Here is a 22,459-nt window from a genome sequence, read left to right as displayed (position 1 = left end):
CAAAGTGCTGGGATTACAGGCGTGAGCCACTGTGCCTGGCCCCTGTCTATCTATATTCTCTTTTATCTCACTGAGTTTCCTTAAGAGTACTATTTTGAATTCTTTTCCTGGTATTTCATATAGTTCCTTATGACTGGATTCTTACTGGATAATTACTGTGTTCTTCTGAAGGTATAATGTTTGCCTGCTTTTTCTGCCTATGTTTTTTGTTTGTTTGGTTGGGTTTTTTTGCCTACGTTAATTTCTATGCATTTGGTGGAAAAATTGCCCCCTCCAATTTTCTTATGGAAAGACTTATACATATAGATGGGTCTTGGGGTGTCAGTTTGGTGGGGTGCCTTGGTTTTGGGTCTAGATTAACATGTAGTATAGTCTCCAGGTAGTTTCTTCAGCTGTAATCTACACTACTAACATTTATGAGTGTCTCAGGAATCTAGGATGAGAGAGTTTGGCAGTGGTGGTGTGGCTTTGCTGAGAGTGAAGCTTTTTCTCAGGTCAAGGGTGCGAGTATGCACGCAGTGAGTCAGACAACTTGAAGTCTTGCTGGGGTCGGGGCCTTGGAGTTGTTACCCTGGCTGGTGGCACAGGCACCTGGTTGCTCAGCCAGTCTGGGGTTATGCCTGCCAGGGATGGCTTACAAGGCTATTTCTCAGACCTGAGACATGGGTGCACAGCTATTCAGCTGGCCTGAGGGCATGTCTGTCAGGGGTATCCCACGGGGCTGTTTTTTAGGCCTGGGATGCAGATGCATGGCTTCTCAGTTGTCCTGGGTGTATGTCTGTTCAAGTTTGCTCCTGGAGTTGTTTCTCTGGTCTAGGACATGGGTGGTTTATTGGGTGGCCTGGGTGCATGTCTGGTAGATGTGGCCAGGACATGGACACACAGCCACTCAGTCTGGGAGTGTGTCTGCCAGGGGCAGCCCCCGGGGCTGTTTGTCAGGCCTAGGAAGTGGACATACAGCTACTCAGTCAGCCTGGGGGCATGCTAGCCAGGGGCAGCCTGCAGAGCTGTTTCTTAGGCCCAAGACTTACATGGTTGGCAGCTTGGAGGCCTAGGAGAAGGTGAACTAGGAGTAGCCCATGAAGCTGTTTCTCAGGCTCTGATTACAGGCGTGGGGCCTTTGGGCAGGCCAGAGGTGTGTCAGCAGGAGGGGTGGGTGCCGCAGGGCTGTTTCTCAGGTCCTAGGCTTGTAGCTGCTCCATCTGTTTGGTGGACAGCCCAAGGGGTTGCTTGTCAACTACTTGGTAGCCCCAAGTCCTTTCTTGCTTAACTTAGGGGAGGGTGTGCAGCAGTTTAGCTGGCTCAGCAGTGGGTTCACCCTGGGTAGGACTGCTAGACTATTCCTCCAGCTGGAAGTGCGGGCAGTGGGAATTGGTTTCCCTGCTGTGTAGGACCAGATTTGCAACCCATCCTGGACCCAGGCTTTGCACAGCTGGGGTTATGCATCAGCCATCTATGGGCTGAGTGGAATGAAGCTGAACCACCAGTGCTGGAGAGGCGCAATGGCTACTGGTCCCAGAGGAGGACGCATTCCAGAGGTGGCTCTAATTTCAAGATGGCACTGTGCTGCAGCAGTGTGGCTCACAGGATAGGTGGGGGTTGGGGAGTGCACACCTTGTGCTCATAATCCGTGCAACTACATAATCCAGTGTAGTTGCATGAATTCCCAGCAGCTCTCCAAACTGGACTTGGGGCTTGGGATGATGTGGGATTCACCTATAGTAAGGACTGTGGGCATTTGCAGTGGCAATAGCAGCTGATGAGATTCTTCTGCTTACCATTTCCCTGAAAGGGAAATTCTCTCCTGTCTCCAAATCAATCTATGCAGGCATGGTAGACAGTGCCACAGAGGCTAGGTGTCTCTCTCCGTTGCTTCCAATCACTGTAGGTACCTCCTGGACTTCCAATCACTATAGGTACCTCCCCACTTCCCTACTGTACTCCAGCACTCTCTGGTCAACACTCTAGTGAAATCTTAGCTCTTTATTCATTGCGTTGGTCCTTTCTTGTGTGGGTGGGGAGTATGGGTGCCAGGTGTCTCTAGTGAGCTATCTTGCTGACATCACCTCATTGTGATTTTAATATGAATTTCCCTAATAGCTATTCCTTTAGTTATTTAATTTTAGCAACATTTGAAAGTTGTTCTTGATTTTTTTCTTACCCTGCTCAGCTTTACTGTGGGTGTACCTCCTAAGTATGTCTTTAATTATCTCTCTCTTTGTCCTAATTCCTATGCCTTATTTCTTCACTATTATTAAAATAGCCTCCAAACTGCTTTCTCTGATACCATGTTCTCAGAAGATTCCAATTTGTTTTCCACACTGCCATCAGAATGAATTTTCTAAAATGTTTATGTAATCATGTCACTCTCTTGCTAAAAAGCTTTCAAAGCTCCCCATTGCCTTTAAGATAAAGCCTACAATCTGGATCCAGCATGTTTTACACTATCTATTCTTGCCATTCTTTTCACCACCATCCCACCCTCCTACGAACATACACACTCCACACACACTACTATACATTTCCTGGCTTGTGATCTACCTGCAATTATTTGAATACATTAGATCTTCCTTCTTTTATGCCTTTGGACATGCTGTTACCTCTGTCTGAAATGTTCATTCATCTCTGTTTACAAACTCTTATTCATTCTACCTCTTGGAATCTTTTTCTGATTCTCCATTAACAGTTAAGAATTTGTGTGTGTGTGTGTCTGTGTGTGTGTGTGTGTAAATATAGTAACATACATATGTCTCTGTAAGAATATTAGGTTTAATCACGTGAAACTCATTTTTGTAAGTCAAAATATGCTTATATGAATCAGCCAAAAACATTTTTGTGCTTGTTTATGTATCTGGCATTCCTCACCCAGCAAGAGACTATCCTTTTTTTTAAAAGGGTAGTAGGCCACTTAGTACACGTTTATTGATAGGTGGATGGAAAAATAGTTTTTAAAGATCAAGTCTTTCATTTAGACCAGGGGTCCCCAACACCCGGGCTGCAGACCAGTACCGGACCGTGGCCTATTAGGAACCAGGCTGCACAGCAGGAGGTGAGAAGCAGGCAAGTGAGCATCATGGCCTGTGCTCCACCTCCTATCAAATCAGCGGTGGCATTAGATTCTCATAGAGCGTGAACCCTATTGTGAACTGCAAATGTGAGGGATCTAGATTGCGTGCTCTTTATGGGAATCTAATGCCTGATGACCTGAGGTAGAATAATTTCAACCTGAAACCATCCCCCACCTCAGTCCATGGAAAAATTGTCTTCCATGAAACCAGTCCCTGGTGCCGAAAAGACTGGGGACCACTGACTTAGAGTGAAAAGTTAGCTTGAAAATCTATAGATTTTCTACTTTAGAATCACATGATCCTAAAGACTGCTTATTTGCATGGTGCAAAAAATAATACAAAATCATCACAATATGTCTCTTAATAAATACATCTCGAATGTCATGAAGTCACAGATTATCTCCCATATACAGTTTAGTAGTCATTTTCATATTAGTAGACAGCATCATAGCTTCACGGTTCAAATAAAATAATAAAAGATACTGATTTTGTTTCATGAAAACGTCATTTTGAAATTCAAACACCATACGCTAAAATGGTTTATGTGTGTGTGTATGTGTACAAGCACACCTCTGAGATATTGTGGGTCTTGGTTTCAGACTGCTTCAATAAAGCAAATATCACAATAAAGTGAGTCACACAAATTTTTTTGGTTTCCCAATGCATATAAAAGGTATGTTTATACTATAGCCTATTAGGTATGCAATAGCATTGTATCTAAAAAATAATGTATATACCTTAATTTAAAAATACTTGATTGTTAAAAAATGCTGACAAACATCTGAGCCCTCAGTGAGTTGTAATGTTTTTGCTGGGGGAGGGTCTTGCCTCAACAGTAGACTTAAGATAGTTAGTAAACCATGCTGTAAAGAGATGTGCTGTCATCCAGGTTTTGTTGTTCTGTTTATACAGCACAGGCAGATTAGATTTAGCATAATTCTTAAGGGCCCTAGGATTTTCAGAATGATGGATGAGTGTTGGCTTCAGCTTAAAGTCACAAGCTGTATTAGCCCATAACAAGAAGTCAACCTGTCATTCAAAGCTTGGAAGCCAGACAGTAACTTCTCTTTAGCTATAAAAGTCCAAGATGGTATCTTCTTCTACTAGAAGCTGGTATTGTCTACAGTGAAAATCTGTTGTTTAGTGTAACCATCTTCAATGATCTTAGACAGATTTTCTGGATAATTTGCTGCTGCTTCTACATTAGCACTTGTTGCTTTACCTTGCACTTTTATGTTATGGAGATGGCTTCTTTCCTTAAACCCCATGAACTCTGCTAGCTTCAAATTTTCTTCTGCAGCTTCTTTACCTCTCTCGGCCTTCATAGAATTTATAAGAGTTAGGGCCTTGCTCTGGATTAGGCTTTGGCTTACAGCAAGCTTGTCCAACCCTGGCACATGGGCTGCATGCAGCCCAGAATGGCTTTGAATGCTGCACAACACAAATTCGTAAACTTCTTAAAACATTATAAGATTTTTTTGCGATTTTTTTTCCTCATCAGCTATTGTTAGTGTTAGTGTATTTTATGTGTGGCCCAAGACAATTCTTTTTCCACTGTGGCCCACGGAAGTCAAAAGATTGGACAACCCTGGCTTAGAGGAAGTGGTGGCTGGTTTGACCTTCTATCCAGATCACTAAAACTTTCTCCATAACAGCAATAAGGCTGTTTCATTTTATCATTTGTGTGTTCACTGGAATAGTACTTTTAATTTCCTTTAACAGTGCAAGAGGCCTATCGTACCTTTCTACATACCTCCTCACTAAGCTTAATAATTTCTAGCTTTTGATTTAAAGTGAAAAACATGCAGCTCTCCCTTTTACTTGAACACTTAGGGGCCATTGTAGGGTTATCAATTGGGCTAATTTCAATATTGTTGTGTCTCAGGGAATAGAGAGGCCAGGGGAGATAGGGGAATGTTCGGTCAATGGAGCATTCAGAATATGCAGATTTATCGATTAAGTTCTCTCTATTTTCTACAGTCATGGTTCATGGTGCCCCAAAACAATTACAATGGTAACATCAAAGATCACTGATCACAGATCACCATAACAGATGTAATAATAATGAAAAAGTTTGCAATATTGTAAGGATTACCAAAATGTGACATAGAAACATGAAGTGAGCACATGCTGTTGGAAAAATGACACCAACAGACTCAGGGTTGCCACAAGCCTTTCGTAAAAACAGTATCTGCAAAATGCAATAAAATGCATATAATGAGATATGTCTGTATAATGGTTATAGTTATGTAAAAATTGCCTTTGAATGTGGGAGATAATATGTAATAATGGGTGGCAGGCAAGATGGCTGAATAGTAACAGCTCTGGTCTGCAGCTCCCAGCGAGACCAACACAGAAGGCAGGTGATTTCTGCATTTCTGACTGAGGAACCCGGGTCATCTCACTGGGACTGGTTAGACAGTGGGTGCAGCCCACAGAGGGCGAGCCAAAGCGGGGTGGGGTGTCGCCTTACCAGGGAAGTGCAAGGGGTTGGGGAACTCCCCACCTAGCCAAGGGAAGCCATGAGGAATGGTGCCCTCCAGCCCACATACTATGCTATTCCCATGGTCTTCGCAACCCATAGACCAGGAAATTCCGTCACGTGCCTACGACATCAGGGCTGTGGGTTTCAAGCACAAAACTGAGCGGCCGTTTGGGCAGACACCAAACTGGGTGGCTGTTTGGACAGACACCGAGCTAGCTGCAGGAGCTTTTTTTCATACCCCAGTGGCACCTGGAACACCAGCGAGACAGAACCATTCACCCCCCTGGAAAGGGGGCTGAAGCCAGGGAGCCAAGTGGTCTAGCTCAGCAGATCCCACCCCCACAGAGCCCAGCAAGCTAAGATCCACTGGCTTGAAATTCTTGCTACCAGCACAGCAGTCTGAGGTTGACCTGGGATGCTTGCGTGGTGGAGGGAGGGACGTCTGCCATTACTGAGACTTGAGTAGGTGTTTTTCCCCTTACAGTGTAAACAAAACCGCCTGGAAGTTCAAACTGGGTGGAGACCGCTGCAGCTCAGCAAAACCACTGTAGCCAGATTGCCTCTCTAGATTTCTTCTCTCTGGGCAGGGGAATCTCTTAAAAAAAAAAAAAAAAGGCAGCAGCCCCAGTCAGGGGGTTATGGATAAAACCCCCATCTCCCTGGAACAGAGGACCTGGGGGAAGTGGTGACTGTGGGCGCAACTTCAGCACACTTAAACATCCCTGCCTGCGGGTTCTGAAGAGAGCAGTGGATCTCCCAGCACAGCATCCGAGCTCGGCTAAGGGAGAACTGCTTCCTCAAGTGAGTCCCTAACCCCTGTGCCTCCTGACTGGGAGACACCTCCCAGCAGGGGTCAACAGACACCACATACAGGAGAGCTCCATCTGGCATCTGGTGGGTGCCCCTCTGGGACAAAGCTTCCAGAGGAGGGAACAGGCAGCAATCTTTACTGTTCTGCAGCCTACACTAGTGATACCTAGGCAAACAGGGTCTGGAGTGAACCTCCAGCAAACTCCAGCAGACCTGCAGCAGAGAGGCTTGACTGTTAGAAGGAAAACTAACTAACAGAAAGGAATAGCATCAACATCAATAAAAAGGATGTTCACTTAGAAACCCCATCCAAAGGTCACAACATCAAAGACCAAAGGTAGATAAATCCACGAAGATGAGGAAAAACCATGCAAAAAGGCTGAAAATTCCAAAAACCAGAACGCCTCTTCTCCTCCAAAGGATCACAGCTCCTTGCCAGCAAGGGAACAAAACTGAATGGAGAATGAGTTTGACAAATTGACAGAAGTAGGCTTCAGAAGATGGGTAATAACAAACTCCTCCAAGCCAAAGGAGGATATCATAACCCAATACAAGGAAGCTAAGAACCATGAAAAAAGATTAGAGGAATTCCTAACTAGAATAACCAGTTTAGAGAAGAACATAAGTTGACCTGATGGAGCTGAAAAACATAGCACGAGAACTTTGTGAAGCATACACAAGTATCAATAGCCAAATTGATCAAGTGGAAGAAAGGATATCAGAGATTGAAAATCAACTTAATGAAATAAAGTGTGAAGACAAGATTAGAGAAAAAAGATTGAAAAGAAACGAGCGAGCCTCCAAGAAATATGGGACTATGTGAAAAGACCAAACCTACATTTGATTGGTGTACCTAAAAGTGAAGGGGAGAATGAAACCAAGCTGGAAAACACTCTTTAGGATATTATCCAGGAGAACTTCCCCAACCTAGCAAGAGAGGCCAACATTCAAATTCAGGAAATACAGAGAACACCACAAACATACTACTTGAGAAGAACAACCCCAAGACACATAATTGTCAGATTCACCAAGGTTGAAATGAAAGAAAAAATATTAAGGGCAGCCAGAAAGGGGTTACCCACAAAGGAAAGCTCATCAGACTAACAACAGATCTCTCCACAGAAAACCTACAAGCCAGAAGAGAGTGGGGACCAATATTCAATGTTATTAAAGAAAAGAATTTTCAACCCAGAATTTCATATCCAGCAAAACTAAGATTCATAAGTGAAGGAGAAATAAAACCCTTTACAGACAAGCAAATGCTGAGAGATTTTGTCACCACCAGGCCTGCCTTAGAGCTCCTGAAGGAAGCACTAAGCACGCAAAAGAACAACCAGTACCAGCCACAGCAAAAACATACCAAATTATAAAGACCATCTACACTATGAAGAAACTGCGTCAACTAAGGGGAAAACAACCAGCTAGCATCATAATGACAGGATCAAATTCACATATAACAATATTAACCTTAAATGTAAACAGGCTAAATGCCCCAATTAAAAGACACAGACTGACAAACTGCATAAAGAGTCAAGACACATTGGTGTGCCATGTTTCGGAGACCCATCTTATATGCAAAGAAACACATAGGATCAAAATAAAGGATTGGAGGAATATTTACCAAGCAAATGGGAAGAAAAAAAAAGGGTTTGCAGTCCTAGTCTCTAATAAAAACAGACTTTGAACCAACAAAGATCAAAAGAAACAAAGAAGGGCATTACATAATGGTAAAGGGATCGATGCAAAAAGAAGAGCTAACTATCCTAAATATATATGCACCCAATACAGGAGCACCCAGATCCATAAAGCAAGTTCTTAGAGACCTACAAAGAGACTTACACTCCCACACAATAATAGTGGGAGACTTTAACAGCCTACTGTAAACATTAGACAGATCAACAAGACAGAAAATTAACAGGATATTCAGGACTTGAACTCAGCTCTGGACCAAGTGGACCTAATAGACATCTGCAGAACTCTCTACCCCCAATCAACAGAATATACATTCTTCTCAGCACCCCATTGCACTTACTCTAAAATTGACCACATAATTGGAAGTAAAACACTCCTTAGCAAATGCAAAATCACGGAAATCATAACAGTCTCTCCAACCACAGTGCAATCAAATTAGAACTCAGGATTAAGAAACTCACTCAAAACTGCACAACTACATGGAAACTGAACAACCTGCTCCTGAGTGACTAATGGGTAAATAACGAAATTAAGGCAGAAATAAAGAAGCTCTTTGAAACCAATAAGAACAAAGACACAATGTACTAGAATCTCTGGGACACAGCTAAAGCAGTGTTCAGAGGGAAATTTATAGTACTAAATGCCCTCAAGATAAAGCAGGAAAAATCTAAAATTGACACCCTAACATCACAATTAAAAGAACTAGAGAAGCAAGAGCAAACAAATTCAAAATCTAGCAGAAGACAAGAAATAACTAAGATCAGAGCAGATCTGAAGAAGATAGAGACACAAAAAACACTTCAAAAAAATCAATGAATCTTTAAAGATCAACAAAATAGATTGCTAGACAGACTAATAAAGAAGAAAAGAAGAATCAAATAGACACAATAAAAAATTATAAAGGGGATATTACCACTGATCCTACAGAAATATAAACTACCATCAGAGAATACTATAAACACCTCTATGCAAATAAACTAGAAAATCTGGAAGAAATGGTTACATTCCTGGACATACACCCTGCCCAACACTAAACCAGGAAGAAGTCAAATCCCTGAACAGACCAATAACAAGTTCTGAAATTGAGGCAGTAATTAATAGCCTACCAATCAAAAAAAGTCCAGGACAAGATGGATTCACAGCCGAATTCTACCAGAGGTACCAAAAGGACCTGGTACCATTCCTTCTGAAACTATTCCTAACAATAGAAAAAGAGGGACTCCTCCCTAACTCATTTTATGAGGCCAGCAGCATCCTGGTACCAAAACCTGGCAGAGACACAACAAAAAAAGAAAATTTCAGGCCAGTATCCCTGATGAATATCGATGTGAAAATACTCAATAAAATACTGGCAAACTGAATCCAACAGCACATCAAAAAGCTTATCCACCATGATCAAGTCAGCTTCATCCCTGGAATGCAAGGATGATTCAACATGCAGAAATCAATACATGTAATCCATCACACAAACAGAACCGATGACAAAAACCACATGATTATCTCAACAGAAGCAGAAAAGGCCTTTGATAAAATTCAACACCCCTTTATGCTAAAAACTCTCAATAAACTAGGTAACGATGGAATGCATCTCAAAATAATAAGAGCTGTTTATGACAAACCCACAGCCAATATCATACTGGATGGGCAAAAGCTGGAAACATTCCCTTTGAAAACCGGCACAAGACAAGGATGCCCTCTCTTACCACTCCTATTCAACATAGTATTGGAAGTTCTGGCCAGGGCAATTAGGCGAGAGAAAGAAATAAAGTGTATTCAAATAGGAAGAGAGGAAGTCAAATTGTCTCTATTTGCATATGACGTGATTGCATATTTAGAAAACCCCATCGTCTCAACCCAAAAACTCCTTAAGCTGATAAGCAACTTCAGCAAAGTCTCAGGATACAAAATCAATGTGCAAAAATCACAAGCATCCCTGTACAACAATAACAGACAGAGAACCAAATCATGAGTGAACTTCCATTCACATTTGCTACTAAGAGAATAAAATACCTAGGAATACAACTTACAAGGGATGTGAAGGACCTCCTCAAGGAGAACTACAAACCACTGCTCAGGACACAAACAAATGGAAGAACATTCCATTCCATGCTCATGGATAGGAAGAATCAATATCTTGAAAATGTCCATACTGCCCAAAGTAATTTAGAGATTCATTGTTATCCCCATCAGGCTACCATTGACTTTCTTCACAAAATTAGAAAAACCTAACTTTAAACTTTATGTGGAACCAGAAAAGAGCCTGTGTAGCCAAGACAATCCTAACCAAAAAGAACAAAGCTGAAGGCATCACGCTACCTGACTTCAAACTATACTACAAGACTATAGTAACCAAAACAGCATGGTACTGATACCAAAACAGATATATGGACCAAAGGAACAGAACAAAGGCCTCAGAAATAACACCACACATCTGCAACCATCTGATCTTTGACAAACCTGATGAAAACAAGCAATGGGGAAAGGATTCTCTATTTAATAAATGGTGTTGGGAAAAATGGATAGCCATATGCAGAAAACTGAAACTGGACCCCTTCCTTACACCTCATATAAAAATTAACTCATGATGGATTAAAGACATACACCTAAAACCTAAAACTGTAAAAACCCTAGAAAGAAACCTAGGCAATACCATTCAGGACATAGGCATGGGCAAAGACTTCGTGACTAGAACACCAAAAGCAATGGCAACAAAAGCCAAAATTGACAAATGAGATATAATTAAATTAAAGGGCTTCTGCACAGCAAAAGAAACTATCATCAGAGTGAACAGGCAACCTACAAAATGGGAGAAAATTTTTGCAATCTATCCATCTGACAAAGGGCTAATACCCAGAATCTATAAGGAACTTAAACAGATTTACAAGAAAGAAGTCAACAACCCCATCAAAACATGGGTGAAGGATTTGAACAGACACTTTTCAAAATAAGACATTTATGCAGCCAACAACCATATGAAAAAAAGCTCATCATCACTGGTCATTAGAGAAATGCATATCAAAACCACAATGAGATACCATCTCCCACCAGTTAGAATGGCGATCATTAAAAAGTCAGGAAACAACAGATGCTGGAGAGGATGTGAAGAAATAGGAATGCTTTTACACTATTGGTGGGAGTGTAAATTAGTTCAACCATTGTGGAAGACAGTCTGTTGATTCCCCAAGGATCTAGAACTAGAAATACCTTTGGACCCAGCAATCCCGCTACTGGGTATATACCCAAAGGATTATAAATCATGCTACTATAAAGACACATGCACACGTGTGTTTATTGTGGCAGTGTTCACAATAGCAAAGACTTGGAACCAACCCAAATTCCCCTCAATGATAGACTGGATAAAGAAAATGTGGCACATATACACCATGGAATACTATGCAGCCATAAAAAAGGGTGAGCTCATGTCCTTTGCAGGACCATGGGTAAAGCTGGAAACCATCATTCTCAGCAAACTAACACAAGAACAGAAAACCAAATGCCACATATTCTCACTCATAGGTGGAAATTGAACAATGAGAACATATGGACACAGGGAGGAGAACATCACACACCAGGGCCTGTCAGGGGGTGGGGGGCTAAGGGAGGGATAACATTAGGAGAAATACCTAATGTAGATGATGAGTTGATGGGTGCAGGAAACCAGCATGGCACGCATATACCTATGTAACAAACCTGCACATTCTGCACATGTATCCCAGAACTTAAAGTATAATTTTAAAAATGTAATAATGAACAGATTGGCTTTTTTTGTTTTGTTTTGTTTTGTTTTTGAGACGGAGGCTTGCTCTGTCGCCCAGGCTGGAGTCCAGTGGCGCAATTTTGGCTCACTGCAAGCTCCACCTCCCAGGTTCACACCATTCTCCTAATGAACAGATTGTTTTTAGAGTATTTGATTTTGAGTTTAATATTTTCTTAAAACAACAAAACAAACATATTAGTTTGGGCTTTACATCAGTCAAGTAGTAATTGTCATTTTAGAAAAGATAACCATCTAAATGTTTGGCATACTTTAGATAATTATATGATGAAGATCTCTATACTTCATTTAAACAAAATTACAGTTTAGTCAATATTTTTAAATTGTTTATTATTTTTAAAAGTTTCATCACTATATTTAACAACTTTGCCATAGTATTCAGGCATTATACTGTCATTGGTATTAGTCAGGTTCAATGATTTTATTCATTTCAAATTGAACTTGGTGTTATAAGTTTTGTTATAGCTATTACCTTCTTTTAGCTTTATAAGTTCTTCAGGTCATTATTTATATAAATTTTATCTGGCTTGTAAGATAAAACCTCATAAAACATAAATTTTGAAAAATATTTTTTAAAAATTTGTGAAACACTTACCCATTAGCTCCACATTAAAATTTATTTTCTCCCAAACTTACACTACGTCTTGAATTATTCAGACAAGCAAAGATAAGTAATGAGTCTGAAGAATGTGCTTTGGTTTTTACCTTTAAAACTTGGACAGTGATTTGGAAGTGCCCCTTAGTACAACTCCTTTTCTAAATAAAATTCTGCTCCATTTGCAACTCTGAACATGTAAATTGAAGGGGTGGCTCCCTTGGCCAGTGCCTGACCTCTGTGCACACCTTGGTCTGGCGTGACCTCGCCCACACTGCACACTGCAGCCATATAAATCAGATTTTTGACATGTTATAAAATGCAAGTCACAGCTGCTGTTGTCTGCAGTATTCAAAAACTTTTGAAACACTGCATGTCCAACAAAATTTATTTTGTGTGTGAATGTAAGTTTTTATTGAGGGTAAGTCCTATTTGTTTGGAAAAAAGAAACAGTATGAGTCAGTGATTTTAAAAAATCAAATAGATTTAATGTTCTCCTTCCTGCCTGTTCTTGCTCGTGTGTGTTCTCTCTCGATTGCTTGCTCGCTCTCTCTGCCTCTCTGCTTGTCTAAGAAAAGAGCTGTTGGCTTTGAGAGAAGACCTTGATATTACAACTGTGTTAGTAGATTGAGATTTCTGTTAGAGTCTTTCTGTTTAGGTCAGAAGTGTTCTTTATAGAACAGAATTGGGAGCTTGTAATCATAATGTAAGTATAAATGCTTCACCTCTTCAGATATATGTTTGAATTCTTTTGTTTCTGTTATAGCAGGAAACTTCATATGTAAGAGTGTCTTATTAGCTACATTGCTTTGCCAGATGCCAGACATTTTTTGTGTTTCTGTGGTTAACATTTTCTTTTTTTTAATTTAATTTTAAGTTCCGGGATACATGTGCAGGACGTTCAGGTTTGTTACATAGTGTGTTTATTACATGTGTGCCATGGTGGTTTGCTGCACCTATCAGCCCTGGACATTTTTTAAAAGAAAGGTTCGCATGGATTGATAAATGTAATGTGCAATCTATGGTAAACTTAAAAGTGCTTTTATAAAAGTTTTAAAGGTTCTATAAAAGTGCAAAAACTTGAAATGCAATTGAAGATTTTTCTGTAGTACATTTTGGCTATTTTCAGTAAATTGAAAAAGTGGAAGTTACTGATTCGACTTAAGAGTGAGATTGTAAATAAGCTTTATGAAAAAGCAGAAAGTCAATTCAGTTCATTCAGTTTTACTTACTGTCTCATATCGTTCATGTAAAATTCCATGTAGTACTCTACTATGTTAATAATGTTTACTAAAAATAAGCCTTATTAGACTTTTCTGCAGAGAGATATTTAAGATTAAATTACATTATTTAGGCAATGATTTATATTAAGTATGTTATTGATCTTTTAGTTTTGTTCATATTTTTTATTGAAATGTAATAGGTATCTAAAAATGCCGTAACTAAAATTTGTCCCTAGTATATAAATGTCTTTATTATTTTCAACATTTAAGAATATTGCTGTTAGAATATTTGACATTTTGTAATGCCCTTAAAAGAAGACCATTTTCCCTAAATTATTATTTTTTAAAATGTTTTAGGTACTGTTTTTCAACCCTAATCTCTTGACCAAGAATGAAACTATTTACAAATTAAGATGCCAACAGGTAATTTCTTATACATTTATATGTTTTTGTCAATATGTTTCCATAGCAATAGAACAACGATCAAAAATGTATATTAACACAAGGCTGTATTATTCCCTTCCAACATCATTGGAAGAGATGTGAATATGAAATTAATATTTCAAATATGAAATATTTGGTTTTGAGAGACCTTCCTTTATGACATAAAACTATTTTATTTTAGACATATATGTTTTATTGGTTTTATAACCTGATACATTCTAGCTTGTTCTATATCTGAAATCAGCTCAAATAGTAAAGGAAATAGAAGTCAGAATAAAAGTAGATTCAGAAATAGTGATTCAGGTTTAGATGAGTTTTCTTTATTGATAAAATAAATGCCAAGTGTTGAGATATGTATGACTATAATCTGATTAAAACAAGGACACTAATTTTAGCTGTGATAAAGTTACTTTCCACCCTCAGTGGAAAACCATATATGATGACTCCTTTGATTCTGATATAATGTTAATTTTATTTTTTAGCCAAATTATTCCTGAAAAATTTTATAATCTTGTTGAAAGTTGTTTGATTAGGAAGAAGCATGGCATTGTGTAAAAAAAAAAAAAATCTCAAAGAATTCATTTTGGTTGATTTTACTTTCTTTTTCACCAGTTCTCTGTAGTTCTGATTTCCTCTTTTCATTTTTATACTCTTTGGGCTATAATGTGATGCTGAAACAGGATTTTCTCAATTCTAAAGTAAAACAAAAGTTTTAAAATTTGAAAATCTGATTGTGGAGATATCTGACTCATAGCAATTATATCTTAGCAAGCATTGATATCTTAGTAGCACATAAATGCTAGATAATTTTTTAAATTAATATACTAATTTTAATGTCAAATTGGAGTCCCAATGGGAGTAATGCCATTTTCTTATTCCCAATGGATGATTCTGGGTCATTTCCTAGACAGAAACAATTAAGAACTAACAACGTACAATATTAAAGCAATATAATTTCCCCTTTAAGGCTGAAAGATAAAATATTCACCAATTTTCTCTTCATAAATTACTAGTATAATGATTCAATGAATCCTTCTGTTATTCTAATTTTCTCTATACAATGGTTTTGGTGGCCAGGGATTTTTTATAAAAGGTCTTGGGGGTGAGGCTGGAAGGAAGCAGAGGTACCAAGGGAGAAAGGGAAGGCAGAGAGATAAAGACAGATAAAGGAAAGGTCAAAGATAAAGAAAGAAGATGAGGCTGAAGAAAGAGGAAAGAGAGACAAGAAGCAAGAGAGAAGTAGAGGCTTATTTTCTTAGTATTCTAAAAGATTTGGCTGTATATCAAGCTATGACTTAGCTTTTTAATTTTTCTTTGTAACTTTAGATATGTCTTTATAGTTAGTAGCTATTACCTAAAATCACCTTGCAAATCAACACCTTATAAGATTATTTTTGGTTTCTGACATTTAGATTGTCATATAGGAACATTTAAAGTTAACTTTGGAAATAAAAAATTAATTATCTAAATCCTTTCCCAGACGCAATTTCAGATATTAATGTATTTGAGACCTAATAGGAAAAACAAGAATCTAAATAAATTCTTGGGACAGGGAAACTCTAGGTAATACTGCCAAATCTCTGTAGTAAGTGAGAAAGGCCCTGTTTGTTCTAAGATCCTAATCACCTCCTTTTAATCTAACTAATATAGGCATTCCTTATTTCTGTTATTTAGTGTCTAAACCCATTATAGTTAATGGCCATATCTTTAGGACATAATTTTTCTCTTAAAGACATAGAAGTCCCAGTCTGTCAAATAAGGAATAGAATTAAGTCTTTCATTTTGAGAAAAAAAAATTATTCATTCTGATTTTCAGAATTGCTACTTCAGTTTAAGATAGTTATTCCTATTCCTTGTTGCATTAGCAAAACTTTAATTTGCTTTTCTCTATTTTATATATGTATGTGTTTTAGATCACGAAGAGCCCTGTGGTCCCAGTCACAAGTCATTTTGCCTGAATGGGGGGCTTTGTTATGTGATACCTACTATTCCCAGCCCATTTTGTAGGTGAGTTAAATGGACTAAGGGAAGATGTTAACTTTATTTTTTTATTGTCTACTAACTTCTTTGAGAAGTGATAAAAAGTAAACAAAAAGTGTAAGATGAAAAGGTATGAGGCATATTATTCGTATTTATGTAGGGAAAATTTATCCTTTTAAAACAAAACAAAAACAAATAGCACAATAAAAATCTCACTAATCAAGGTGTTTATTTTGAAAATTGGTAATGGTAGTTCCTAGCCTAGACATATTGTTAAAAAATAATCCCTTTTAGTGAACTCTTTGATTTTAGCAATTTAAGGAAGGCAGTCTGTGCTTAATATTCCTGGCAAAATAGCTAGGGAATTTGCTAATCAAAAAAACCTAATATGAGATATTTTATTTTGAGTTTTTAATACATAAGCACATGATAACAGAGTTGGCACCAAAACTTACACTTTATATGTTAAAAAGCAAAAGAAGCATTGTTTTTCTAATAGTGGTAGCAAATAAAAAAGAATGGTATCTTAGCCACTATTGTTTTAAAATAATATAATTCACTGCGGGAGTACAGATACAGCCAGTGACCCATAAAAAACTTCAAAATAGTACTTCTGTAGCCTGATTCCTATGAGTTGGTTGAATAGGATTTAAGTGTGTAATAATAAACCTCTTTTTAGTATATGAGTTAACATCGTAGTACTGCCGTATACTGTGGAGCTAACACTTAAGATCTAAAGATATTTTGTAACACATGTGAATTACTCTTTTTTGTTCTTTAACCAAACTGAGAAGTATAGAATCTAGATTTAAGATCTTACTGTACATAAAAGGACAGAAAAGTAAAATTCATAGGAAAAGTTGAAGATACTGGGATGTAGTATGGAGGAGAGGAGACAAAAAGAAATAACCTCACAACTATCTCAAGAAGATTTTAGGGCTTTTCACATGGGGAATAGTGCCCCGGTGTTTTTCTTCTCTAGTGAATATGTAAAGGGAAGGGAATGGAGGAACAAATTAACAATTACTTAACACTCATGATGTACCTCAGGAGTATACTCTTTTGGTTTTTTAATCTGTTTTCTGAGATATAATTTATGTATAATGAACTACATTCATTTACAGTGCGCAATGGATTAATTTTGACAAATGTTTGTACCTGTGAAATCACCACCACTATCACATCTAGATATAGAACATTTCCATAGATAGTCCCCCCCAAATTTTGTTGCTGACTCTGCTCAACACTTAATTCTCACAAACATCTTAGAGAAAGGAGGCAGGGGAGACCTTAGAAAATAATACAAAAAAAAAAAAAAAAAAGAGGAGAAAATGAGAAATTAAGTGACATGCCAAAGGTCATATAGCTGGGAAGAAGAAAGATGTCACCTTTGAATACAACTCCCAAGTTTCACTTAACTTTATAATATGTTCATTCTGGATTCTTTCTAAGGTGATATGGCATGTAGCGTGTATAAAATAAAACAAGAATGCTTATCAGAAGAAGTGCATTTAGATCAGGCATGGTGGCTCACACCTGTAATCCCAGCACTTTGGGAGGCCGAGGCGGGCGGATCACAGGGTCAAGAGACCGAGACCATCCTGTCTAACATGGTGAAACCCCATCTCTATTAAAAGTACAAAAAATTAGCCAGGCGTAGTGGCACATGCCTATAGTCCCAGCTACTCAGGAGGCTGAGGCAGGAGAATGGCGTGAACCCAGGAGGCAGAGCTTGCAGTGAGCCAAGATTGCGCCACTACACTCCAGGCTGGGCGACAGAGTGAGACTCCATCTCAAAAAAAAAAAAAGAAGTGCATTTAATAATTTTTAAATACTAATATTTTGTGTCTTGATCTTGATGATGGCTACATGGGTATAAAGACTATTCTTTCTCCATTGGATTGCCTTTGCCCCTTTGTCAAAAATCACTTGATCATTTATGTGCAGGTCTATTTCTGGACTATTCTTTTCTGTTGATCTATGTGTCCTGTCTTTTCACCAATACCAGTCTTGATAAACGTAGCTTTATAATGAGCAAAATCAGGTAGCATGATTCCTTAACTTTGTTCTTTGGCTCAATGACCTTTAGCCTTCTTTTCTAATAGACTGTATTTAATGTTAAAATTTTCAAATACATTTCTGTTTTACCCTAAAAATTTTATAGTTTGTTGTTCAGTTTTAGGTTTAAACATTTTTTCATTATGATTTCTTCTGTAACCTATAGGGTGTTTTCCTATGCTTTTGTATTTGTACCTGATTTAATGGCATTGTGGGCAGAGTGCTTGGTCCATCAAGCTATGCACTTAATGTCTATCTGTATACTAGCTATCTGTTATACCTCACTGAATAAGTTGACAGAAGGAACTAAGAATGCTGGAATTTGGAGATTCATTAAAATGGAAAGAAACCTAGGTTGTCATCCTGCTTTTGTACCTTGGATAGATGCATTTTTAGTGTATTTTCAAAAAGTTACCAATGATAGAGAATGGCCAAGTTTGCTGGCAACCCACAGCGGGTGTAAAAATGTATATAGTTTCTTCCTAATATCAGAATGTAAGAGTAGTAATTACGGAGTAGTTGAAACCATGCCACATGGGTTCATGATGGATAGAGAATGAAGCAAGGTCACCACATTCCACAACAGCAGGAGATTCTGTGTCTTGGCACCCTCTTTGTAATGTGAATGATGTATTCTGGAGTTGCTAAACACCCTGGAAGGAAGTGAAGTAGGGGAGTGGGGTAGGGAACGAAAGGGCGGCTGAGAGAAAAGGAAAAAAATATAGTGCCTGAAGGCTGAGTGACATTGAATGGCAGATGTATTTTAATTCATATTTTATAAAAATAACTGCTTTCCAATTATCTTAGGAGCACATTTCTAATGTAGCCCTATAGGCTGTAATAGCAATAGCTAAGAGTGATAAACTCATTTTCCATCCCACTTCATACTGTTTTCTGCATTTCTTGTTTCTATTATGACATCTCAACCATCTTGTCACTGAGAAACCCCAGACTTATATTTGACTCTGTCATTGCCCTCTTGTCCAGTTGTCAAATCATATTTCTACCTTTGCTGTATCTCTCATCTCTCTAGTCCTTTCTGTTCTTACTATTATTATACTAGCTCAGAGTTTCTTAATTCCTTGCTTTGTCTATAGAAATAGTTCCTAACCAATTTTCCCAGAGCCTAATTATCATCATCTGTCCAGCTAAAACAAAAAAACTCTTCAGTGACAGCCCTCACACCTACCCATCTACCACTCATGAAGTAATACCTCACTTTTTAGCCTAGCTCTTTCAGCCTTCTACCATTTGGCCCTCAAACTACCTTTGTGGCCATTTCTTCCTTGGTCTGCATTTTAACTAGAACCATTCACTATTTACATTAGATATACTTTGTGTTATGTTGCCTGCCAACCCCTCCTCTTTCTCCTCCTCCTCAGTCTACTCCACATGAAAATGAAAATGAAAAGGATGAAGACCTTTATGATGATCTACTTCCACTTAATGCATAGTAAGAGGTATATTTTCTCTTCATTACAATTTTCTTTTCTTTCTTTCATGTTTTGTTTTTGTTTTTGTTTTGAGACGGAGTCTCACTGGCTGGAGTGCAGTAGTGTGATGTAACCTCCGCCTCCCAGGTTCAAGCGATTCTCCTGCCTCTCAGCCTCCTGAGTAACTGAGATTACAGGTGTGTGCCACCACACCCAGCTAAATTTTGTGTTTTTAGTAGAGGCGGGGTTTCGCCATTTTAGCCAGGCTAGTCTTGAACTCCTGAACTCAGGTGATCCACCCACCTTGGCTTCCCAAAATGCCGAGATTACAGGTGTGAACCACTGCACCTGGCCCTTTTTTTTTTTTTTTTTTTTTTTTTTTTTTAGAGACAGGGTCTTGCTCTGTTGCCCAGGCCGAAGTGCAGTGGCTTGATCATAGTTCACAGCAACCTCAAACTCCTGAGCTCAAGTGATCCTCCTGCCTCAGCCTCCCAAGAAGCAGGGACTACAGGCACACGCCACTGCACTTGGTAATTTATTTTTTGTGGAGGATGGGGTTTTGCTGTGTTGACTAGGCTGGTCTCAAACTCCTAGCATCAAACTCCTGGCCTTAAGTGATCCTCCCACCTCAGCTTCCCAAGGTGCTGGGATTACAGGTATGAGCCACTTCATCCAGCCCCCTTACAAGTTTCTTAATAACATTTTCTTTTCTCTAGCTTGCTTTATTGTAAGACTATAGTATGTAATACATACAACATATAAAATATGTGTTAATCGACTGTTTATGTTATTAGTAAGGCTTCCAGTCAACAGAAGGCTATTAGTAGTTAAGTTTTGAGGGAGTCAAAAGTTGTATGTGGATTTTTGACTGCATGGGGGTTGGTGCCCCAATCCCTATATCATTCAAGGGTCAACTGTATTTGTGCCTTAAGATCTAAAATGCTTCTAGTCAGCACATAGTTGCATCGTGTTTTCGTCCATTTTTCTAATCTCTGTCTTTCATTAGATAATTTAATCTATTTACATTTAAAGTAATTACTGATAAGAAGGGGCTTTTGTAATTTTGTTATTTATTTTCTATATGCCTTATCACTTTTTTGTTTTTCATTTTCTATATTACTGTCTTTTGTGTTTAATTGATTTATTCGCAGTAAAACTTTTTTTTCTTTTCTTTTTTTTTTTGAGACGGAGTTTTGCTCTTGTTGCCCAGGCTGGAGTGCAATGACGCTATCTCGGCTCACCGCAACCTCCGCCTCCCGGATTCAAGCGATGATTCTCCTGCCTCAGCCTCCCGAGTAGCTGGGATTACAGGCACGGCCACCATGCCTGGCTAATTTTGTATTTTTAGTAGAGACAAGATTTCTCCATGTTGGTCAGGCTGTTCTCGAACTCCTGACCTCAGGTGATTTGCCTGCCTCAGCACCCCAAAGTGCTGGGATTACAGATGTGAGCCACTGCACCCAGCCTGTAGTAAAATGTTTAAATTCCTTTATCATTTCCTTTTGTGTATATTCTATAACTATTTTCTTTGCATTTACCATGGGGATTAAATTTAACTTTTTAAAGTTATAACACTAATTTGAATTTATACCAGCTTAACTTAAATCACATATAAGAACTGCTTCTTTATAGCTCTGTCCCCACTTCTTTCATTTATTGTCACAAAATTATATTTTTGTATATTGTGGCTACAAAACATAAACTAAGAATTCAGCTCAATACATTAATCTCTTAAATTATGCAGAAGATAAAAATGGGATTACAAACTATTTTTATGGTAATACTAGCTTTTAAAATTGTTCATGTATTTATCTTTATGGATATCTTAATTTCACCACCTAGGACTCCCTGAGTCTTTCTTACAGAACAGGTCAAGTGATAATGAATTTTGTCAGCTTTTATCTCAGAATGCCTTAAAAACTCTTAGTTTTGAAGGACTGCTTGTTGAATATAGGATTCTTGGTTCCAGTTGTTTTTGTTTGTTTATTTAGCCATTTGAATTTATCAGCCTACTGTCTTCTGGCTTGCATAGTTTTGATCAGGGAAATCTGTTGATAATCTCGTTGAGGATGCCTTCTATGTGAGGAGTCACTTTTCTTGCTGCTTTCAGGATTCTCTCTTTGGTTTTTAAAAGTTTGATTGTAGCGTGTCTCATTATGGGTCTCTCTGAGTTCATCTTACTTGGATTTCATTAACCTTTTGGATATTTATATTGTCTTTCATCAAATTTGGGAAGTTTTAAACAATTATTTCTTTAAATATTCTTTCTATCCCTTTCTTTTTTCTCTTTTTGGAACTCTGACAATAGGTATGTTGGTCCGTTTGATGTTGTCCCATGGGACCCTTAGGCTCTGTTCACTTTTCTTTCATCTTTTTTCCTTCTGTTAGACGACTCAACAGTTGTCATTATCTTATGTTCATCTATTTTAACATAATGTTTTAAAATTATAAGTTTTCCTCTGAGAATTAATTTAATAGCAGCTCACAATTTTTGATGTGTCATATTTTCATTTTGTTTAATTCAAATGTTTACTAACATCCTTTGAAGTTTTTTTGATCTGTTAATTCTATGAAAGTGTATTGCTCAATTTTCAGCATTTGTGGATTTTCTGGTTATATTTTATTATTGGTTTCAAGTTTAATTCCATTATAGTCAGAGAATATACTCTTTACAATTTTGTTCCTTTGAAATTTATTGAGACTTACTTTATGGCCCTTCATGGAATCTATTTTGGTTGATGTTCTAGGCATATTTGAAAAGGAGCAATTCATTGGTGTAGCATTCTATAAATTTCAATTAAGTCACATTGGTAAATAATGCTATCCAAACATTCTCTTTCCAGACTGATATTTTGCCTGATTATTCTATCACTTACTATATGTATGTTAACAACTT

At 38.1% G+C, this 22,459-nt stretch overlaps 1 protein-coding gene across 5 annotated transcripts in view; it reads left to right on the top strand.

The window, feature by feature from the left end:
* Nucleotides 1–22,459, top strand: part of NRG4 (neuregulin 4) — a 123,683-nt gene that overhangs the window by 30,832 nt on the left and 70,392 nt on the right. For 2 of the 5 annotated variants that reach the window (XR_007727689.1, XM_050799917.1), the window contains exons 6-7: nucleotides 14,006–14,071; nucleotides 16,006–16,099. Coding sequence is in view for 2 of the 5 variants with exons in the window: in XM_050799917.1 (XP_050655874.1) it covers nucleotides 14,062–14,071; nucleotides 16,006–16,099 (104 nt within the window). In the remaining 3 variants the exon portion in view is untranslated. Of the gene's footprint in view, nucleotides 1–12,373; nucleotides 12,830–14,005; nucleotides 14,072–16,005; nucleotides 16,100–22,459 lie in introns of those variants that run through there. The other 3 variants (XR_007727691.1, XR_007727690.1, XM_050799918.1) reach the window with 2 other exon arrangements.

This window comes from Macaca thibetana, chromosome 7 (genome assembly GCF_024542745.1).
Source record: "Macaca thibetana thibetana isolate TM-01 chromosome 7, ASM2454274v1, whole genome shotgun sequence".
NCBI lineage: Eukaryota > Metazoa > Chordata > Mammalia > Primates > Cercopithecidae > Macaca > Macaca thibetana.
Note: the sequence above shows the minus strand (reverse complement) of the source record. Positions and strands in the feature narration are given on the sequence as shown.